General features: G+C 43.8%; 1 protein-coding gene across 1 annotated transcript in view; it reads right to left on the reverse strand.

Moving 5' to 3' along the window:
• LOC119379039 (ribonuclease 3) overlaps positions 1–17710 on the reverse strand; it is a 183722-nt gene that overhangs the window by 111154 nt on the left and 54858 nt on the right. The window contains exons 9-10 of the mRNA XM_037648182.2: positions 16259–16381; positions 8379–8517 (exon numbers count right to left, since the gene is read on the reverse strand). Of these exons, the coding sequence (XP_037504110.1) occupies positions 8379–8517; positions 16259–16381 (262 nt within the window). The remainder of the gene's footprint in view (positions 1–8378; positions 8518–16258; positions 16382–17710) is intronic.

Below are 17710 nucleotides of genomic sequence, written 5' to 3' on the forward strand. Positions count from 1 at the left end.
AATCCTGAAGCTTTTTTTGTTTTTGTTCTAAATTCGTGGGCAAAGCAAGGCAGCCGTGCTCAGTTTTAGGCACCTCCAGGTAGCAAAAGCATGACGTCCGAGATTTAGCGGCTGCCTCCGAGGTGCTGCCATCCACCAAGCAACACTGACTGGACGGCTGAAGCGGGCTTCCCTTGCAGGTGTGTTCCACTGGATTTTCGAAGTGTGGGGTGGGGCTTCCTTCAAGACGGTAGAGAAAACCTTCAAGGTCACAGCAATCTTGAACAATTTCAATGGAACGGAGGAAGACCTCATCTGGGACAAAGGCACGTTTGAGGATGCAACGAGTAAAAAGGACGAGGACGAGGGATAACATTCCTGCAACTGCGTGAAAGTGACAAAGGTTCTTTTTCGCTTCTCTCAGTACAAGCGAGCACTGCAGTTAAATAAAGAAAAGTAGTGCTTTTTTTTGAAAACATGTAGGAAAAAAAGGAAGTTGAGTCTTCTTCTCCATGTAATGGCCACGCTCATAATTTTCACCCAAGGTCTTGGAAAAAAAAACCTGCAGCTATTAGACGAGTATACATGGTACTTTTGAATGTGTTGTAATTCAGCTTTCTTTTAGGCTTGTGCGAATAGTAAATTTTAGGTCCGAAGCGAATTCGAAACAAATAGTGATTTGATCAAATAATTTCGAAGCGAATTCAAATAGTCTATATTACATATTATAAAGAAAAATGAGCATATTTGTCATGACCCAACTAACCAGCACAATATTTTTAAAGTTGAAACAAGGCATATGCAAATGTCATTCTTTTTGGTTCAAAGAAAAGTGGAAGCAACTTAGTACACAAAAAGTAGGAGCAGGATTCACCTTTCGGTAGAATGCAAGCGATAACCTGTAAAATATGTTACATTTTAAAATTTACTATACTTACGGCATATAAGCCGGTATAACAAGCTTTTAAACTTAAAAAATGATGAATCTATGTGAGGGTAACACAGTAAAATCTCATTAATTATAACTCGGGTAATTCAAAATCCCACACAATTCGATGGATTTCTGCGGTCCCGTATCTTGCAATGTAAATTTGAGTGGATAATTTAAAGCGGCGGTCAGTACCAGCCCTTTAGGTACCATATGCCAATTCTTGATCCCGATTTAGCCACAAATCCACAGAAACAATGGCCCTTAGGAGCCACAAGGCAATGCAATGTAGCGATACTAATGAGTGACAAGTTGAGCACCTCAGCCTCGCTGCTGCTAGCGCAAGAAAAAAAAAAGCAGTTTCGTGATCAGCTGAAATGTAGGCCTGCAGAAAAGGTGTGCTTCACTGCAAGACAGCGTTGACACGTGGGCAGCATGTCACATGCTTCTCGCAATGTGAGCGCGTCATGATTTACCGTATTTACTCGAATCTAACGCGCACCTTTTTTTCGGTAAAACGAGTCCAAAAATCGCATGCACGTTAGAATCGAGTACCGAAAAAAAAAAAGAAACTCTTATCATATTGCCATCGGCATTTCAAAATGGCCGCCTCCTACGCGCCTCGGCCATTGTTTCAGTTCGTACGTGTGCTGAGGAGCTCGTCATCCCGATCTGCGTTCGCATCGACGGCATGGAAGTGCCGACTCCAAATACTCGACGAGTGCACCACAATGCCGCATTTAAAAGAAAAGTTATCACATGTGCAGAGACGGATGGAAATCGGGCCGCATCGCGGTCGTTCGGAGTTCCCGAAACGTGGGGGCGAGACTGGCGCAAACAGAAGCAGAAGATTTTTTACAGCAAAGCTTCACGAAAAGGTTTCAGTGGACCAAAGCTGGGCCGGTTTCCCGAAATCGAAGAGCATTTACAGCGACAAGGTGTTGTCCGACGGCAACGAGGACTGGTCCATTACGCGACTCGTATCGCCGCCGTAGTGGTGACAGTTTAGCGGCAAGGCCCGCTGTTTCACTGTGTTTATTTTTTGAAACCTTAGTTCTTTGAAACCCAAATACTTGTTCTTCGGAATGTGCGAAGGTTGACTCTTGCGAACTTTTTTTTTTGTTCTTTTCTCTCACGAAAAATGGGTGCGCGTTACAATCGATGTTTTACTTTTTTTCTTTTTTTTGGTCGCGGAAAACTGGTGCGTGTTACAATCGAGGGCGCGGTAGAATCGAGTAAATACGGTACCCATTTTTTCTGGGAAAATAGAGAAATTAATAAGGGACGTTCTGACGGAATTCACGATGGCAGCAGCGAGGCGCACCGTTTCCCCGGTTTAGCGGCAAAACTGGGACTGGGTATTGCTGGAAAACATAACCCTTGGAGCTGCAAACTAGCAGGCACAGCAAACAACCACCTCTGATCACTTTCAGTAATTCAAAGTTCCTTGCATCCCGGTTTTTTGTTTGGTTAATTTGAAAACCCGCTTAATGAAAAAAATTTTCACAGTCCCAGTGACTTTGAATTAACGAGGTTTTACTGTATGTTCATTTAACCTTGAAGTGTGGCTTCGCGGCAGTGCGGATTTCCTCTGGATAGGTGTGATCATGGTATAGCACCCCTCCACTGCAGTGAAACCACCTTTACAGGGGGAGGGGGGTTGCATGCGGTTTATACATGTTTACTCGTTCATTTCAAATACTTCAAAATTTCCTAGAATTTAAATTCGTGTCGAAGCGAATTCAAATACTGCAATATTCGTTCAAATATTCGCACAAGCCTGCTTTCTTCTAATTTAATGTGTATAGTTTTTTACTTACGGTGTGCGTGATTATTTTGACCATTGTTAGCACACTCTCTGTGAGATTTCTGCATCCAAGTTCAACTGCAGAAATGAGACAATTTAAAAGAAAAGGGAAAGCTGACTACATGAAAGAAGTGTTTACAACAGGTGAGCTCCTGTTCTCTCTATTCCGTGTTTGCTACTCACTATTTTGGAGTAGCAAAAACAGCAAAATTTTGCTGATAGCGAGGTTCCTTGATGTATACTAAATATTGTGGTTCAGCTGTCTCAGTTCCATTGCCGAGCCATGATAAGTTACCTCTGTGAAATACAACATGTGATTGCTCGCACCTTGCTCCGAGGCTTTCTTTTAATGTTGTGGGTATCGTGCTCTTGAACCCAAGTACGCATGTCGCCATGTTGGGTTGGATAAGGAGCCATTAAAGTAACTCAGATACTGCATTAAAAAGGCTCGCTTTTCGTGCACTTAAGTTGGGTTTAAGGGGGCTGCTGAAGGCAAGGTCTGTTCTTGCCTTTAACACAGTAAGGAGCCCAAAAAGTAAAGAACACTAAAGATAAGGGTGGGGTTGGTTTATCAGCGGTGAGTAGGCTGAAAATGAATTGGGAGCAGTTTTTGGAGCAGCAAAACCTTGATTTGGAGCAGTTAGTGGCATTTCATATGTTTTCTCAGGAGCACGAAAAATCAAATTTGTAGTGACTTGGGGGGACGAATACATTATTTAATCGACTCAGAATACGCATAACAATGAAACAGCCTCACGACTACCAGGTACGAACTACACTGCCTTTTTACAAACGTGACCTCTTTAACCCAAGTAACAGCATATGAAATAGTTGAAAAAGGCTCTGCAAACTAGGTTCACTTCAATATTTGAAAAAAAAAAAAAAAAAGAAGTTTGGTTGCACAATACTTGTAGTTACATAGCACTAGGCCTTTGCTTAAGATCAGTGACGCTTAGTAGATTACTGCTTAGGTTTCAAGCTTCCCCAGAGCTTCCTGTAAGTCAGTGTTCCCCTTTGTCAGGAGAACATCACAATAAGAGCCTTCAGCTATCTGCTCAGCCACGCGATTGGCATAGCGTCACGTGTACTGTACGCTTTTAACAGGTGACAAGAAAAGCGCACTGCACCACTGTTCGTTGCCACTTCGTGCGAGACTGCTTTCAAAATTGCGGCGTGGGTGCCAGGAAACCTCGGCGTCAAACGTGCACATATGGTACTGCAAGCATAGCGCTGTTGTAAGCATACTGCACGCTTTTATTAGGGGATGACACAAACGCGCTTCGCATCGGTCAACTGCCACCTTCTAGTGCCAAATCGCTAGTTGTCGTCGCGTTGACACAACAAGATACTCACCTCACCCGTGCACGGTATGGAGTGGAGTGGCACAATAAAGGGGTACAATCAATTGCCCAACTGATAGCTTCACTTTGCATGATATAAGTGAAGCTGAAGTTTCTCAAACATTTATAGGTCTAAGGAACAGTAAGGCTTTAGATATAGATAACTTGCAGATAAAGCCTATAAAATATGTTATTGAAGACCTCACACCTGTCCTCGATCACATTTAACCTCGCTATCCAGTTGGGTGAATTTCATGATGCGATGAAAAAATCCGAGGGTCTGTCATTTACAAAGGTGCCAATAAGAATTACGCAAAAAATTATAGACCGATATTTGCGATTCCAATTTTTTCGAAAGGCTTAGAAAAAATATTGTTCTCTCGACTGACTTCTTTGACAAAATAAATTTACTTTCTGATGCGCAGTTCGGTTTTAGGAATGGGCGTTCTACTGAAACAGCTTTATTAACTCTAAAAGAATGTGCGCAACAAAACATTGAAAATAAACTTGTAACTCTAGGTCTCTTCATTGATTACAGTAAGGCTTTCGATTCACTGAACCATAACAATCTTCTACTAAAGCTATCAGATTATGAGATTCGTGGTAAGCAGCTAGAATTATTCTGTTCATATCTCACAAACAGGAGACAGTGTGTGTGTATTGGCAATTACTGTTCATCTCCCCTTTTTATAAAATACTACGTGCCCCAAGGTAGTATTTTGGGTCCTCTTTTTCTTTAACGTTGTGGGAGTCTAACTCATCTCGAGGCTGGCGTGACCTCTGCTGCGCACCAGTGACGCGCGTGGCCCACTCACGGGCTTTAAAAGCGGCAGCCGTGGCGCGGCCCGGACAGTCGGTGACGGAACGCTGTGTGAGTGGGAAGGGTGTGGCCCGCCGGGGCCAAGGTGAGGGGCGAGTGCGTGTGCCCACATTATTAAAGACGATAGTCTTTCTTGGGGAACTTAAACGCAGAAATTTTGGTCTGTCTTTCTGTCTGTCCTTCTGTCTGTCTTTCTGTTTGTCGGCACGTCCCTCGATTCAGCCACTCGGCCAAAGTTGAACCACTTGCCCAAGGGCCAGCCATCGTGAACGGCTGACTAGGTTCATACTTGTGTACATTGTTGATCAAAAAGCAAACATTACGCATATCTGAGGCGCAACGTCACTAGGTATGTATTAGGCGGTGTGTTCCTTTAACAGAAAATACATAGATACGCAATTTTAAAGACCTTGATGGTATGCGTTTAACGTTGAGACAGTAACGCGTTTATTAAAAGATTGCCACAGCTGAAGCGATCAGCGGTCCAAGCCGAGCAAGCGCGAGCGCCAACAACAACCGTCTTCGTCTTCTTCTATCGCAGGCGTTCTTGTCTGCGCCCTACCATGTTACAAATCACTCCCCCGCGGAAAAGGAGCCATCCTGGCGACCTAAGGAACAGGTACAACTGGTGGGTCATAATGCGGCTTCAGTCGATCGACGTGAACAGTCTTCGCGGCCGCGACGACGGCGGTCCGTTGATGATTGAACAGGCTCAATCATATAGTTAACTGGGGATGCTTGACGTAGGACGCGGTAGGAGACTTCGTACTTAGGCAGTAGCTTTGTGGAAAGGCCAGGAGCGGAGGAGGGAACGCGAAGCCACACCAACGTTCCAGGCGAATACGACTGAGGAGGCAGGTTTTCGTCGTGACGGTCCTTCTGGCCCTACTCGCCCTACAATGTTACAACCCTAGTTTCTTAAGGTGCGCTGAAAATGCGACTGCGCTGAAACTTGTCTTCCTCCGTGCCCTCTGCACAAGCTCAGGTTGTGTTTCGGTTTCGGTTCAGTATTGCATTGTACGAATGACAGGGGGCGCCGCTCTGGCATTCCTGTTTTACCCAGGCGACGTGTAAGTAAGAGAGTTTGTGGAGAGTACTCGTTGAGTGCGGACGTTTCTTCTCCTTCGGTGCATCGCGCCAAACAGCGTGTTCGGGCTGGCCGGCGTCCCCACCGGTCGCGTTGGTCACCGCCGGTCTTCGCCTGCCGCAGCGCCGGGACTACCAGCCCGCAACACAGCACTCGTGTTTCCCGACGTATTGCCAGATGGCGTCCATATCTCACGCAGCGCCTCTTCTATCGTCTTTAGACGACATTTGCAGCGAAGCACGCAGATACGCGGCCAATTTTTTTGTACCGTGTAGCTTTCGCATAGTTTTGCCAGTGTTATTAAACGTTTATTTTTTAGTTTCCCAGACATTCCTTCCTGCTCCTTCGACCATCAAATGACGGGCGGGGCATTTCCTTTCTGCTTGAGGAGCAATCGGAGGCAGGCCTCGCATGCGGGTTGATGTTATTCCATGTGACGAAGATGGCCTGCTTATTTGATCTCTGCTTTCGCCATGTTCCTTGCCAGCGCTCGCGCGGTAGAACATACGGTGTGCAGAGCGACGTTATTGATTTGGAGTTTACACAGAACATGACGGCGATGGTGAAAACCTGTCCCGAGTGTCCATATAATTTGTATTGCAATAAAAAATGAAATATACAAAAAACCATCGAAGCGGGCTTGCCTTTTTCCTGGAAAGCTGCATCGTCACTGCTGTAAAGAGTTCGTCCGTTGGAAGAGTTATATAATCCGGCGCCTTTTCCAATGGTTTAGTTCTCGCCTTCACTACCCTTCTTACAGGGAACATCTCCTTGCCATTTATTTCTTAATAAAGCACGCGTACAATGTCAGCACTAAGCGTTGAACCTATCAGGATTTCGCGCTTGTCAGCTACAGTGTTATCTCTGCATGCGCAGTCGCAAATGCACAAAATGGAGCGAAATCAGTTAATTGTGCACGATAGTAATGTGAGATAAGCAAGAATGGGTGGGCGGCTGCATGGCAAAGCAGTGTGGGAGACAATTCACAACTGCTATTTGAAAGAACGTAAGAATGGGCTTGTTGGTGGTGATACATGTGAAACTTGTGGCGCACAAAAAAGACACGGACAAAAGAAGTGACGACTGGACGATGCGCTTACTTCCAACAGAATGTTTATTCAACAGAGGCGGAACATATACGTTGAACAGTGCGCGCAGGCGCTGAGAGTCCTGGCTGGGCCGACAAAGCAAAATCAAATGCGATGAAAACTTGGGACCAGCAGAAGGCTGATTAAAGCACTTAAAAACTATACATTGACACGTGCAGAGCCACGCCACTGCGTTTTGTTTAAGAATGCAACCTCTTTTTTCTGTTAGGTCAATCGATGCTGTGCTGATACAGGAAGCTCCCGCTTTCGCAATTTCCATTGCCTCAATAATCTCGCAGGTTGTCTTATTGTTGCTAGTGCCGATGACGATGCAATTATCAAGTGAAGCTTCACAACCACAGGCTCTGCAACTGTTACTTCTCGTATATGGACCAGTTGAGAGTATGTACCCTGATGATGTCACATGAATCCCCATTCTGGCATCAAGAAGTGCACCAAAAGACAAGAAACGCCAAGAGAGAATAACGCGCTCGTTTTTTTTTTTTTTTGTATTTTCAGAGGCTGTTTAGGGGCCCTTTATAAAAACAGGGCGTGCAAACACGGACACAGGAGAGTAGTCAAGACACCAGAAACGCAGCGGCGAAAACGGATGTAGACACAAATACTTATCTGCTCATTCCCACACAAGAGGCGATACCTATCAATCAGGTGCGCGTGGTGGTCTTCCCGAGAGAGATAGCTGTTCACTCTCTTTACTTTTCTCTTGCATCCATGTTTAACGTCCTGTCTTTTTAACATGAATACGCAAGATAAGTTCCTCTTTATTCATAGAGCATAGTTCGCCCTCTATCAAAGGTTTGAAATGCTGCTTTCGAGACCGTGTTTCCCAAGCAGTCCGCATTATTGCCACGCGGCGGTGATTTTTAAACGCGCTCCGTAGTTTCACCTTGCGTGATTTCGCTATAGTTTCGCGATCGTCGTGGCAGATCGCAAAAATGTGCAACTCCAGAAGCGGCGTGCGTGCGCGCATTGGGAGATAGCTGTTGTCGCGACTCCGCTGCCTCTGCGGCTGATGTTATCAATGCGTCAAATAGCAGGAAATCCGAGGACGACGACCTTTCGTCGGACCCCACAGATGAGTTGACTTTACGATTCTGCGTATAGGTCGACTCTGATTATAGGTCGACCCCCGAACTTTGGAAGGTCATTTTATGAGAAAAAAAAAAAAAAAAAAAAAAAAAAAAAAACGTCGACTTATAATCGGCAATATACGGTAGTTCAATTGGAGTGAGAACGCCACCACTAGATCTGTTTCAATGCCACAGTCTCTGAAAATCCAGGTGAAACATTTAAACATAGTAAATTTACCTCGTTTCCGGGTGTTTAGGTAGTGTATCCGCCGATCCCCGTATTCAGGCTGCCTGATACCACAGTTGGTCAGCGAGTTGCGTGCATGATCTGGGTTAGTGCCAAAGTTCTCCCGGTAAGATGGGTGTGTCAACGCCAGCTGCAAGAAATCAATACAACAATTAAATGCAAATAGCTTCAACAGAGTTAATCCTGAATATTAAATGCGAAGCATTTCTTAGCGAACTTCTGCGACTTTGAGCGTATCTATCTATCTATCTATCTATCTATCTATCTATCTATCTATCTATCTATCTATCTATCTATCTATCTATCTATCTATCTATCTATCTATGTATACCAAAATTGGTGTGTCATAACATGGTCTTATTACGAACATACATGACAGGTCAGATCATGAAAATCATGACACGCATGTCGCGAACAGCATGATTTACATTCCACGACCTTAGGCTCTTGCGGCCGTTCCGTTTATTTCATATACACCAAAAATTGGTACGGCGTGACAAGAATTCATGACGAACATAATGACAGGTCCTAACATGCAAATCATGACGCGCATGTCATGTGCAGCATGATTTACATGACATGGTCTCTGGGCGCTCGCGGCCGTTTAAATGAAGGGATATATACGAAAACTGGTGTGACGAGACATTTCTGTATGACGAACATAACTGACACGTGGTAACATGAAAATCATGACATGCATGTCATGTATGACATGATTTACATGCCACGCTCATGGCGCACTCGCGGTCGTTTCGCTAGATTGATATACAGTTGAACCCGTTTATAACGAACTCGAAAGTGTCGCGAAAAGTGGTCGTTATATCAGTAGTTCGTTATATCAGTAGTTCGTTGTATATGGACTCGCCCTTAAAAACGTGCGCTTAGCAGCCAAGCCATTTTTTTTTTTTGCGCACTTTTGTTAAAGTGCTAACAACCCCTTCGGTGACAAGCTAAGCCTTTTCGCGTCATGAAGCAATGCCCGCTGCGTGCTCACGAGTGAATTAACCGCCTTTGCAATGAGCCGACACCGTTTCACCAAAGCGCGGTACCGCGACGTGGAGCCGATCATCCCTGGCTAGTTATGTGCAGCGCGTCGCCTACTCGGGTCACGGAGTCACTGCCGGGCCGCTTGCTGTATGCCGTATGCGCGCGTTTGTACGTTCTTCGTGCTTGCTTCACTCCGGACCGTGCACGGGTGCGGCGACTAGCCTCTTCGTTCAACGCGGCGAAAACAAGTATTTTCCAAGGAACGCGCACTCTACGTCTCCGCGATGCTCTCGCGGCCCTGCACAACGATGCGCGGCGCACTTGAGTTGTCACCTAGTCAAACACGCAGTATACGCTCGCTGTCAGTGCATCGACGTTTCTCGGTGCCCGCGCCGCTCAACAATAGCGAGCTAATTTCGTTTCTACAAAGCGACGTGCACTTTAAAGCGGTCTCGCACGACGCGGCGGCGGAGAACTTGCGAACGGCAGCATGGCTAAGCATGGCGCGCTCGTACCGCCGTCAATCCGCAGTGTACGGCGTAGTACGCCACACGCACAGCCGAGCAGATATCTACAGATGACTGTGATAAGGATGTCAGCTATAAGGCATAATGGCACGTTCATCGACGGCCGCCACCTCGCCTTCGCTCTTTTCTGATGCTTATCCGCGAAGGCATCGCCGCAATCGCGCGGAAATAGTTATCACCGATCGACCGGTCTCTGCTGTTACCGGAAAGACGGACGACTTTTCGCGGCACATTGTGGCGTCGACGAGTTTAGGGACGCAGTGAACCTTTTTGCGATGGAAAGTTATCGCGGTTATCACTTCAATTGCATTTATGCCTTCTTGCGTTCCAAGATCGCAGGCGCTCGTAGCTGCAGAGAACGGCGTCAGGAAAGGTTACTGTGCGAAAGCTGACCGCAAGGCTTCATGATGCCTACTATTTTTTTTCCCCGCTGCCATTCTAGAACTGAAGAAACGCCTGGAAAGTGAGCGACCTCGCTCGCAGCGTCCGAAATCTGCGTGCGGTGCTCGCCGATCTGGGTATCTTAGTCGCGAGTAAACGGGAGCGGGGCACGCGCGAGCGCGCGTGCCCCTGTCACGCTTTAGAAGGCATATTTTAACTTTTTTTCGCTTCGTATGCACCATATTTTTACCGCGACCGTGTCTGAAGTGTTCGTTGTAAAAGTAGGAGGCTTTGAAAAATGTTCGCTATATCTGGACGCAGCTTCAATGGTTAGCATAGGAAAATCGTAAGTGCACCCAAATATGGTCGTTATAACCGATAGATCGTTATATGTGGGATCGTTATAAGTGGGTTCGACTGTACACCAAAAGTGGTATTTTGCTTTGTGACTGTATGAAGAACATGAATAACAGGTGGTAGCATGAAAACCATGACAACCATGACATGTATGTCATGATTTACATGCCACGCTCATGGTGCATTTGCGGCCGTTTCGCTAGCATGATATACACCAAAATTGGTATTGCGCGACACGACCGTATGACAAACGTAAGTGAGAGGTGGTAACATGAAAATCATGACATGCACGTCATGTACAGCCTGATTTACGTGCCATGTTCATGACGCACTCGCCGCCGTTTCAGCGGATTGATATACACCAAAATTGGTATTGCGCGAAGTGACTGTATGAAGAAAATGAATAACAGTTGGTAAGATGAAAACCATGATATGCATGTCATGTATGTCATGATTTACATTCCACGCTCATGATGCATTCGCGGCCGCTTCGCTAGCTTGATGTGCACCAAAATTGGTATTGCGCGCAACGACTGTATGACGAACGTAAATGAGACGTGGTAACATGAAAATCATGACATGCATGACATGTACGACATGATTTACACGTCATGCTCACGGCGCATTCGTGGCCGTTTCGCTTGCATGATATACACCAAAATTGGTATTGCGCGACGCGACTGCATGACGAACGTAAATGAGGGGTGGTAACATGGAAATCATGACATGCAGGTCATGTACGACATGATTTGCAAGCCACACTCATGATACATTCGCGGCCGTTTTCCTAGCTTGATATATCCCAAAATTGGTATTGCGCGACGCGACTGTATGACGAACATGAATAACAGGTGGTAACATGAAAACCGTGACATGATGTTATGTATGTCATGATTTACATGCCGCGCCCATGGTGCATTCGCGGCCGTTTCGCTAGCTTGATATACAGCAAAATTGGTATTGCGCGATGCGACTGTATGACGAACGTAAATGAAAGGTGTTAACAAGAAAATCATGACATGCATGGCATGTATGGCATGATTTACATGCTATACTCGTGGTGCACTCGCGGCCATTTCGCTCGTTTGATATACGCCAAAATTGGTATTGCGCGATGTGACTGTGTGACGAACATAAATGAGAGGTCTTAACATGCGAATCATGTTATGCATGTCATGTACGGTATGATTTACATGCCACTGTCATGGTGTGCTTCCGGCCGTTTTGTTAACTGGATATATACCAAAATTGGTATGGCACGACACGAGTGCGTGATGAACATAAACAACAGGTAATGCATAGTATATACCAGAATATGCGTTTCATTGGCATGGTGTATACCAGATTGTGCATGCATGCGTGCATGGCTAACATGCGATATATGGTGGACTAGATGCCATGGCATGAATGATTTCATTTGGCTCAAAAACAAACAAGGCGATGTATGCAGCTCTTTGCTGGCTGCTTCGCATTACATCGATTCCCACAGTGCGTGGGATCTGCCGAATTTTTTTTGTTCCCTGGTATAAAACAAACATCACCCTTTTGTCACAATGTTAAGAAGAGAGTTGATGCTTTGCAATGAATGGGGAACTAGAGGTTAATATGCACTACACTCCATGTATGTCACGTATGCAGCCTTTTTTTAACCATGACAGTTTTATGGTTATACAGTCGAACCCACTTATAATGATACCAGTTTTAACAATATATCGGCTATAACAATGAAAAGCTGCTGCACCGTCAACTTTTGTATGTTTTCTATAGTAAAAAATAACCCGCTTACTACAATGCCCGCATGCCACATTATTGGTTATAACAATGAAATCTAGCTGCTAGGTGTTTGTGCCTAAAGGTAATGGAAAACGAAATCCTTGAAAAGAAAGAAGAGAGAGAAAAATTCGAGCTGCTACACAACCCCCGACGGCCGCTGCGCACTCATACAACAGCAGCTGCCCTGCAGCCTTCTCAGAATCGACAGCTTTGCGTGCCTCTCCTGTCGCCTTTCCACCCCTCCGAACGTGAATGGGTTACTTCGCGACACTCTTCAAAACACGAATTGATCGTCCAAAGTGCGCTTCCCACGTTGCCTGGGATCACAGTCAGCTCGCTCACCCCTCATTCTGCGCAGTTCTGCGAACTTTGCGCAAAACAAGAAAGGCTGATGGACATGGGCTGCTCTCGTGCCAGCCGGTGAGAAGCAAGCCATCTTTTGATATCGGCAAAGCCATCTTTTGAACTCTACAACGGCTGCACACAGATTGCCTCGTGCAAGCGCTGGTTCGAAGCTACAGACACGGCAGAGGTGGGGGCTTCAATTAATGCTGTTTCGGACCTGCAGTTTGCGCAGAAAGTCCGAAAAATTGGACACCGAAGAGTTTCCGCATCCAAAATTTCAGACCTTTTTTTACATCGATGTCCATGGGTCTTGTGATGGTGCTGCGAAAGCATCCAAATTTCAAGCATGTCTGAAAGATTGGCAGTTGACTGTATTTTGCTTTTTAATGCGATAGCAATTATATGGACAGTCTTGTCTGATTTTTGCCGTCGCCGTCGTCATGCACCGTATATGTATATAAATATGGAAAAGCCACAAAATTCAGAAATAATTTCCGACGCGCGGAATCGAACGGCTGACCTGTCGCTCCGAAACGCGCGGTGTTAGACGGCTAAGCCATGGAGAGTAGCGTCTTTCAGCATGCTAACGGCTCAGCATGCTTTAAAGGTCGTCGCCCCGCTCCTGCAAACGCCGAGGCTCTTCACCCTACAGGGCGTGGTCGTCTTCGTGCGCCTATCTCAAGTAAAGAACGGGTCGGGGGGTTGTATGTCTTGTGCTTTCCCCGCGATGTCCGCGCTGAAGCCACAGAGCGTACGAAGGTCACTTCGCTTGCTGCAGCGGCCGCGTTTGCAAAAGGAGCGCGCTTCATCCTGTGTGTACCTGTTCATTCGTTTCGTGTGTCCTGCTTTATGTTTCAGCAGTGCGCTTCAAGTATCGAGCTGTGACGCATGATAGTTCGCGCTCGTCCTGTGTGCGTTCTTTTCGTGCGTCCTTTGGGCTCGAGCGATGCGCTGGCAATTTCAAGCTGCTTTCCGTTCTTCGCGTTACATTCCAATTTGTTGCTATTGCATTCATTGCTTCGCCATTGCGGCGAAACTGTGACTTTTTTTTTCATGCAACCCATTTATAACAATTATCGGTTATAAAAATGGAATTTTCGTGGCACTTGAACATTGCTATAAGTGGGTTTGACTGTACTGCGCACTTGTGTCTGGCTATTGATAGAAAAAAAGAAAAATCTGGTCGCATGCTATTGTCTGTATGTTATTGTAATGCCATCTTATTATCACAATATCAAATAATAAGAGTTTGTCTGGTTTATTTGGTATAAACTGAAGAAGGGAGGCAAAAGGCAGTAAGGTGTTTCATGCAATGTGTTTTTACTACTGTTATTTCTTTCTGACGTCGTTTTTATTGATAACGTTATTCGTAATTCTTCAGTGTACATCTTATTTAGTTGTGACTTTCTTCTTTCGTTTTTTTTTTCTTTTCTAATTGCTAGTGATGTATATATACACATATATATTCATGTATTCGCCCTCCTGCTTGAACCTAATATGGTCTGCAGTATTGTATAAATAAATAAATAAAAATAAATAAATGGTCTGAATGAGGCCTGCCTCCAAGTAAGAAAAAAAAAAAATTCTCTCTCTCTCTCTCACACGTACACACCATAATAAAAAGACAAGACAATTGAACATACTGCAGCAATGACTCCTGCTGCACGTTCAAAATTACAGCCACCTACAATGTAGCATAAAGAAAACCACTCCAAATCAAAATAAATCAACTACAAGCTAACTTAAGAAAGCACATAAAAGTAAAACATGAGTTAGTAATAAAGAAAGAAAAACACCAAAAATAAGGCTCTTATAGAGAATGTCATGAGAACACTTCTTGAAAAAATGTGGAGTATAGTTTTTATGTGCAAGTTCAAGAATTTCTGAATGAGAGCATCTGAGGTACTTTAAATGTGGGCTTTTGAATATCAATTCATTTGTGGTCTGTCCGTGACATGAACACTATGCATGTCACATTCTCAGCTACTTTAGACATTCTATGTAAGGCTCCTTGCCCCTCGGTATTGTAATAACACTAATACAAACTAAGGTGCTATTGCAAGATAAATAACCAAATGCAGTGCTTTGGAAACTGCACACCAAAACAAGTTCTCTTAGTTACCACAATAGCATGACGAAAATTTAGGGAGTCTACAACGCTGAAATTTTCAAACTGCTCGATTTGCCCAGATTTTCCAGGACTGTTTTAGCAGAGTCACAGGTTTAATGATATTCCAAAATACACAGCCAGGCTAACAATCACAAAACCAGCAACAGACATCATTATTGCACTGATACTGAAAACATTTCCTTTTGGCTAGTACTAGCTTTGCCATAACCACTCAAGCTACCAGTTCCTCAATTCGAAGCAACTGAGGTGAAAGCTGTTTCCCTTTGAATTTTACAATGCCAAAAAATTTTCTGGAAATTTCATGCTTTCCTTTAAACTACAGTAACTATGTTATTTGATCTATGATTAAGCAGATGTGCTGTTTTTGCCCCAGATATATTTTTTAAAAGAAAGTGTTTCGCTTTACAGAGTAAAATTGTAAACTGCTTAGCCAGCAATGCTAGCATAAGTTGAAACTTTAACCATGAAGCACAGAGGATGCAGTCTTTTCTTCATCATAAACAGGCAGTTTCATAATGCACAATTAAATGCAGCGCATACTTCTACTGGTCACAAATTTTTAGGACACAAGCGATCTGGAAAAATGTCTGAATATTCGGGCATTTGAAAAGTAAATCTAAATGAAAAATAAAAGATCGATTCTGATAATTTTACAATGTCAACAATGCAAATTCCTTGCCTGTTTAGAGACCTCCCTCCAGTTTTCAGGTTTTCAGCATCAGTGCAGAAATCAAACTATGTTTTGAGATGATCACAGAGCCCTATGCATGCTGCGAGTTGTATTGATTTTACAAAATGGAGATGTCACACGCAAGATAACTGTAGAATACTGGAAATTTAAGCTGTGCTGGATGCATTCAGTATTACAAAGTTTCTTTGTACAACAAGCTTTTACGATTTCATTGAATGTGGCAAGTGCCTGTCATGGACACCAAATAGTTGCCAGCAGACCCAAAAGCTACTACTACAACTTTTAACAGAAACAAAACATACCCTTGGCAATTAAAATTAACATATATTGAAATATGTATATATAAAAAAATATATTTCTTTTTTAATTGGCAAGTGTATGCTTCATATAAATTACCACATTTTTTGGTACAATGGTATGCCTTATATATATCGTAAAACCATGCAAAGTAGCATGACCGATATTTTTTATTCTTACATTATGGGATCCACCGTATGCCTCAACCTTCATTATATTGAAATTCTGAATAAACAAGCTTTACTTCCTTACATTGAGGTTGAAAAGTAGATGGTGTGTGATGCACATTGTTATCAAAAGTTAAACACTTCATTATGTAGGGAATTTCTTTCCCTTTTTTGCACACCTTTTCACTCTTTCCTAGAAAGATCACATAGCCCACCTGGAGAAGGTAACGATCCTTAAACTCTGTCTCGATGATACTTTCCAGAAAGTCCAGAGACTTGTGGAAACGAAGGTGGCACACAAGCACAGGAAGAAGCAGGGCATGCTGTGTGACAAAAAGGATAAATGGTTGTTATATTGCATAATAAATTGAATAAAGGCAACCTCAGTTCTCCTCCTGATGTGTTTACAGCATCAACTACTTATGTTAAACAGTGTTCATAATTAGCCTTCCTGAGAAAAGATAAGTACAATGGGAAAATCAAGAACACAGATCACAGCAAATATGATATGAACTTTGAACAACTGCGAAGCTGCAGCAAGAAAGCACAGCAAAATGCAGGATTTCACAGAACTAAAATGGTATCCACACCTATACTTTTGGCTCACAATACCTTGGCAACAATAATGAAAGCTAAAGTGGGTATCAGTCAATCGGGGTATGATCATGCGAAAGCACTGAATTTTTCAGCCATGGAGCGGCATTTGCTCTAAAGAAAAAGAGAAAAATGGAAAGCCCGAAAATAATATCCAACATGCCTAGCTTTTGACAATGCTAAGTACACCTGGGAAAGCTTTGAGCTGAACCAACAAATGCTATCCACTCTTTAGAGAGAGACTGCTTGTCTGCGCTGCAGATAGCAGACTACCAACCCTCAAATTATTTTATGATGCTATAAATGTAAGTTACTGATGAATTATCAAGTTTTATGCAATTCCTAGACTCGGTATGAAGCCAACTGCAAAAGTATCAGAAATGAGCCAAAGCACTGTCATATCTTCACTGTGAGAAAATGCTGCTGTCGCAGTGAATGGGTTCAGTCAGAGGAATCAATAATGTCTGCTGACCTTCTGTAAATTTTTCCTTAAGGGAGTGCCACATGCCCAATGTCAACTGCATTAGTTTTCCTGTTGCTGCAAAGTTAGCCAACATTGCCATTGCTGCATCTTAAGTAGTAGACAGTTACTGTAGGCAAGCCTCCAGCTCTAAAAATTCTATGTCAATTCTATGTGTATCACAAGCTGTTCATGTATGCAAGACTTAGGTGTGGTACAGCCTATAGAGAAGGAAAAATAGCACTGGCAAACATTTACAAATATACAGCCTTCAAGGTCTGACAGCACTAGTGGCTTGCTGTATGCGCTGACAAGTCTGGGAAGCTATCCACAAGTACAGTTTCTTTCCTTAAGCCTGACCATCAAACAATTGAAAATGGATCTTGAAATCACTGCCAAATTGTCACAAATACTTTGCTCTCAAAGCATCATAAACAAATATAATGTAAATGCAGACAGCAGTATGAAACTAATCATTAGTTTCATATGGTTAAAACATTGCATGATGATGGAACCGGAATGCCATGGTGAGGCTCATCGCCTTGGCCAAGCTACCAAAATATTGAGAGACAGAGCATAATGTTCCCTTCACACTTCATAGCACAGAAGCTCC

Source organism: Rhipicephalus sanguineus, chromosome 1, assembly GCF_013339695.2.
Source record: "Rhipicephalus sanguineus isolate Rsan-2018 chromosome 1, BIME_Rsan_1.4, whole genome shotgun sequence".
Lineage (NCBI taxonomy): Eukaryota > Metazoa > Arthropoda > Arachnida > Ixodida > Ixodidae > Rhipicephalus > Rhipicephalus sanguineus.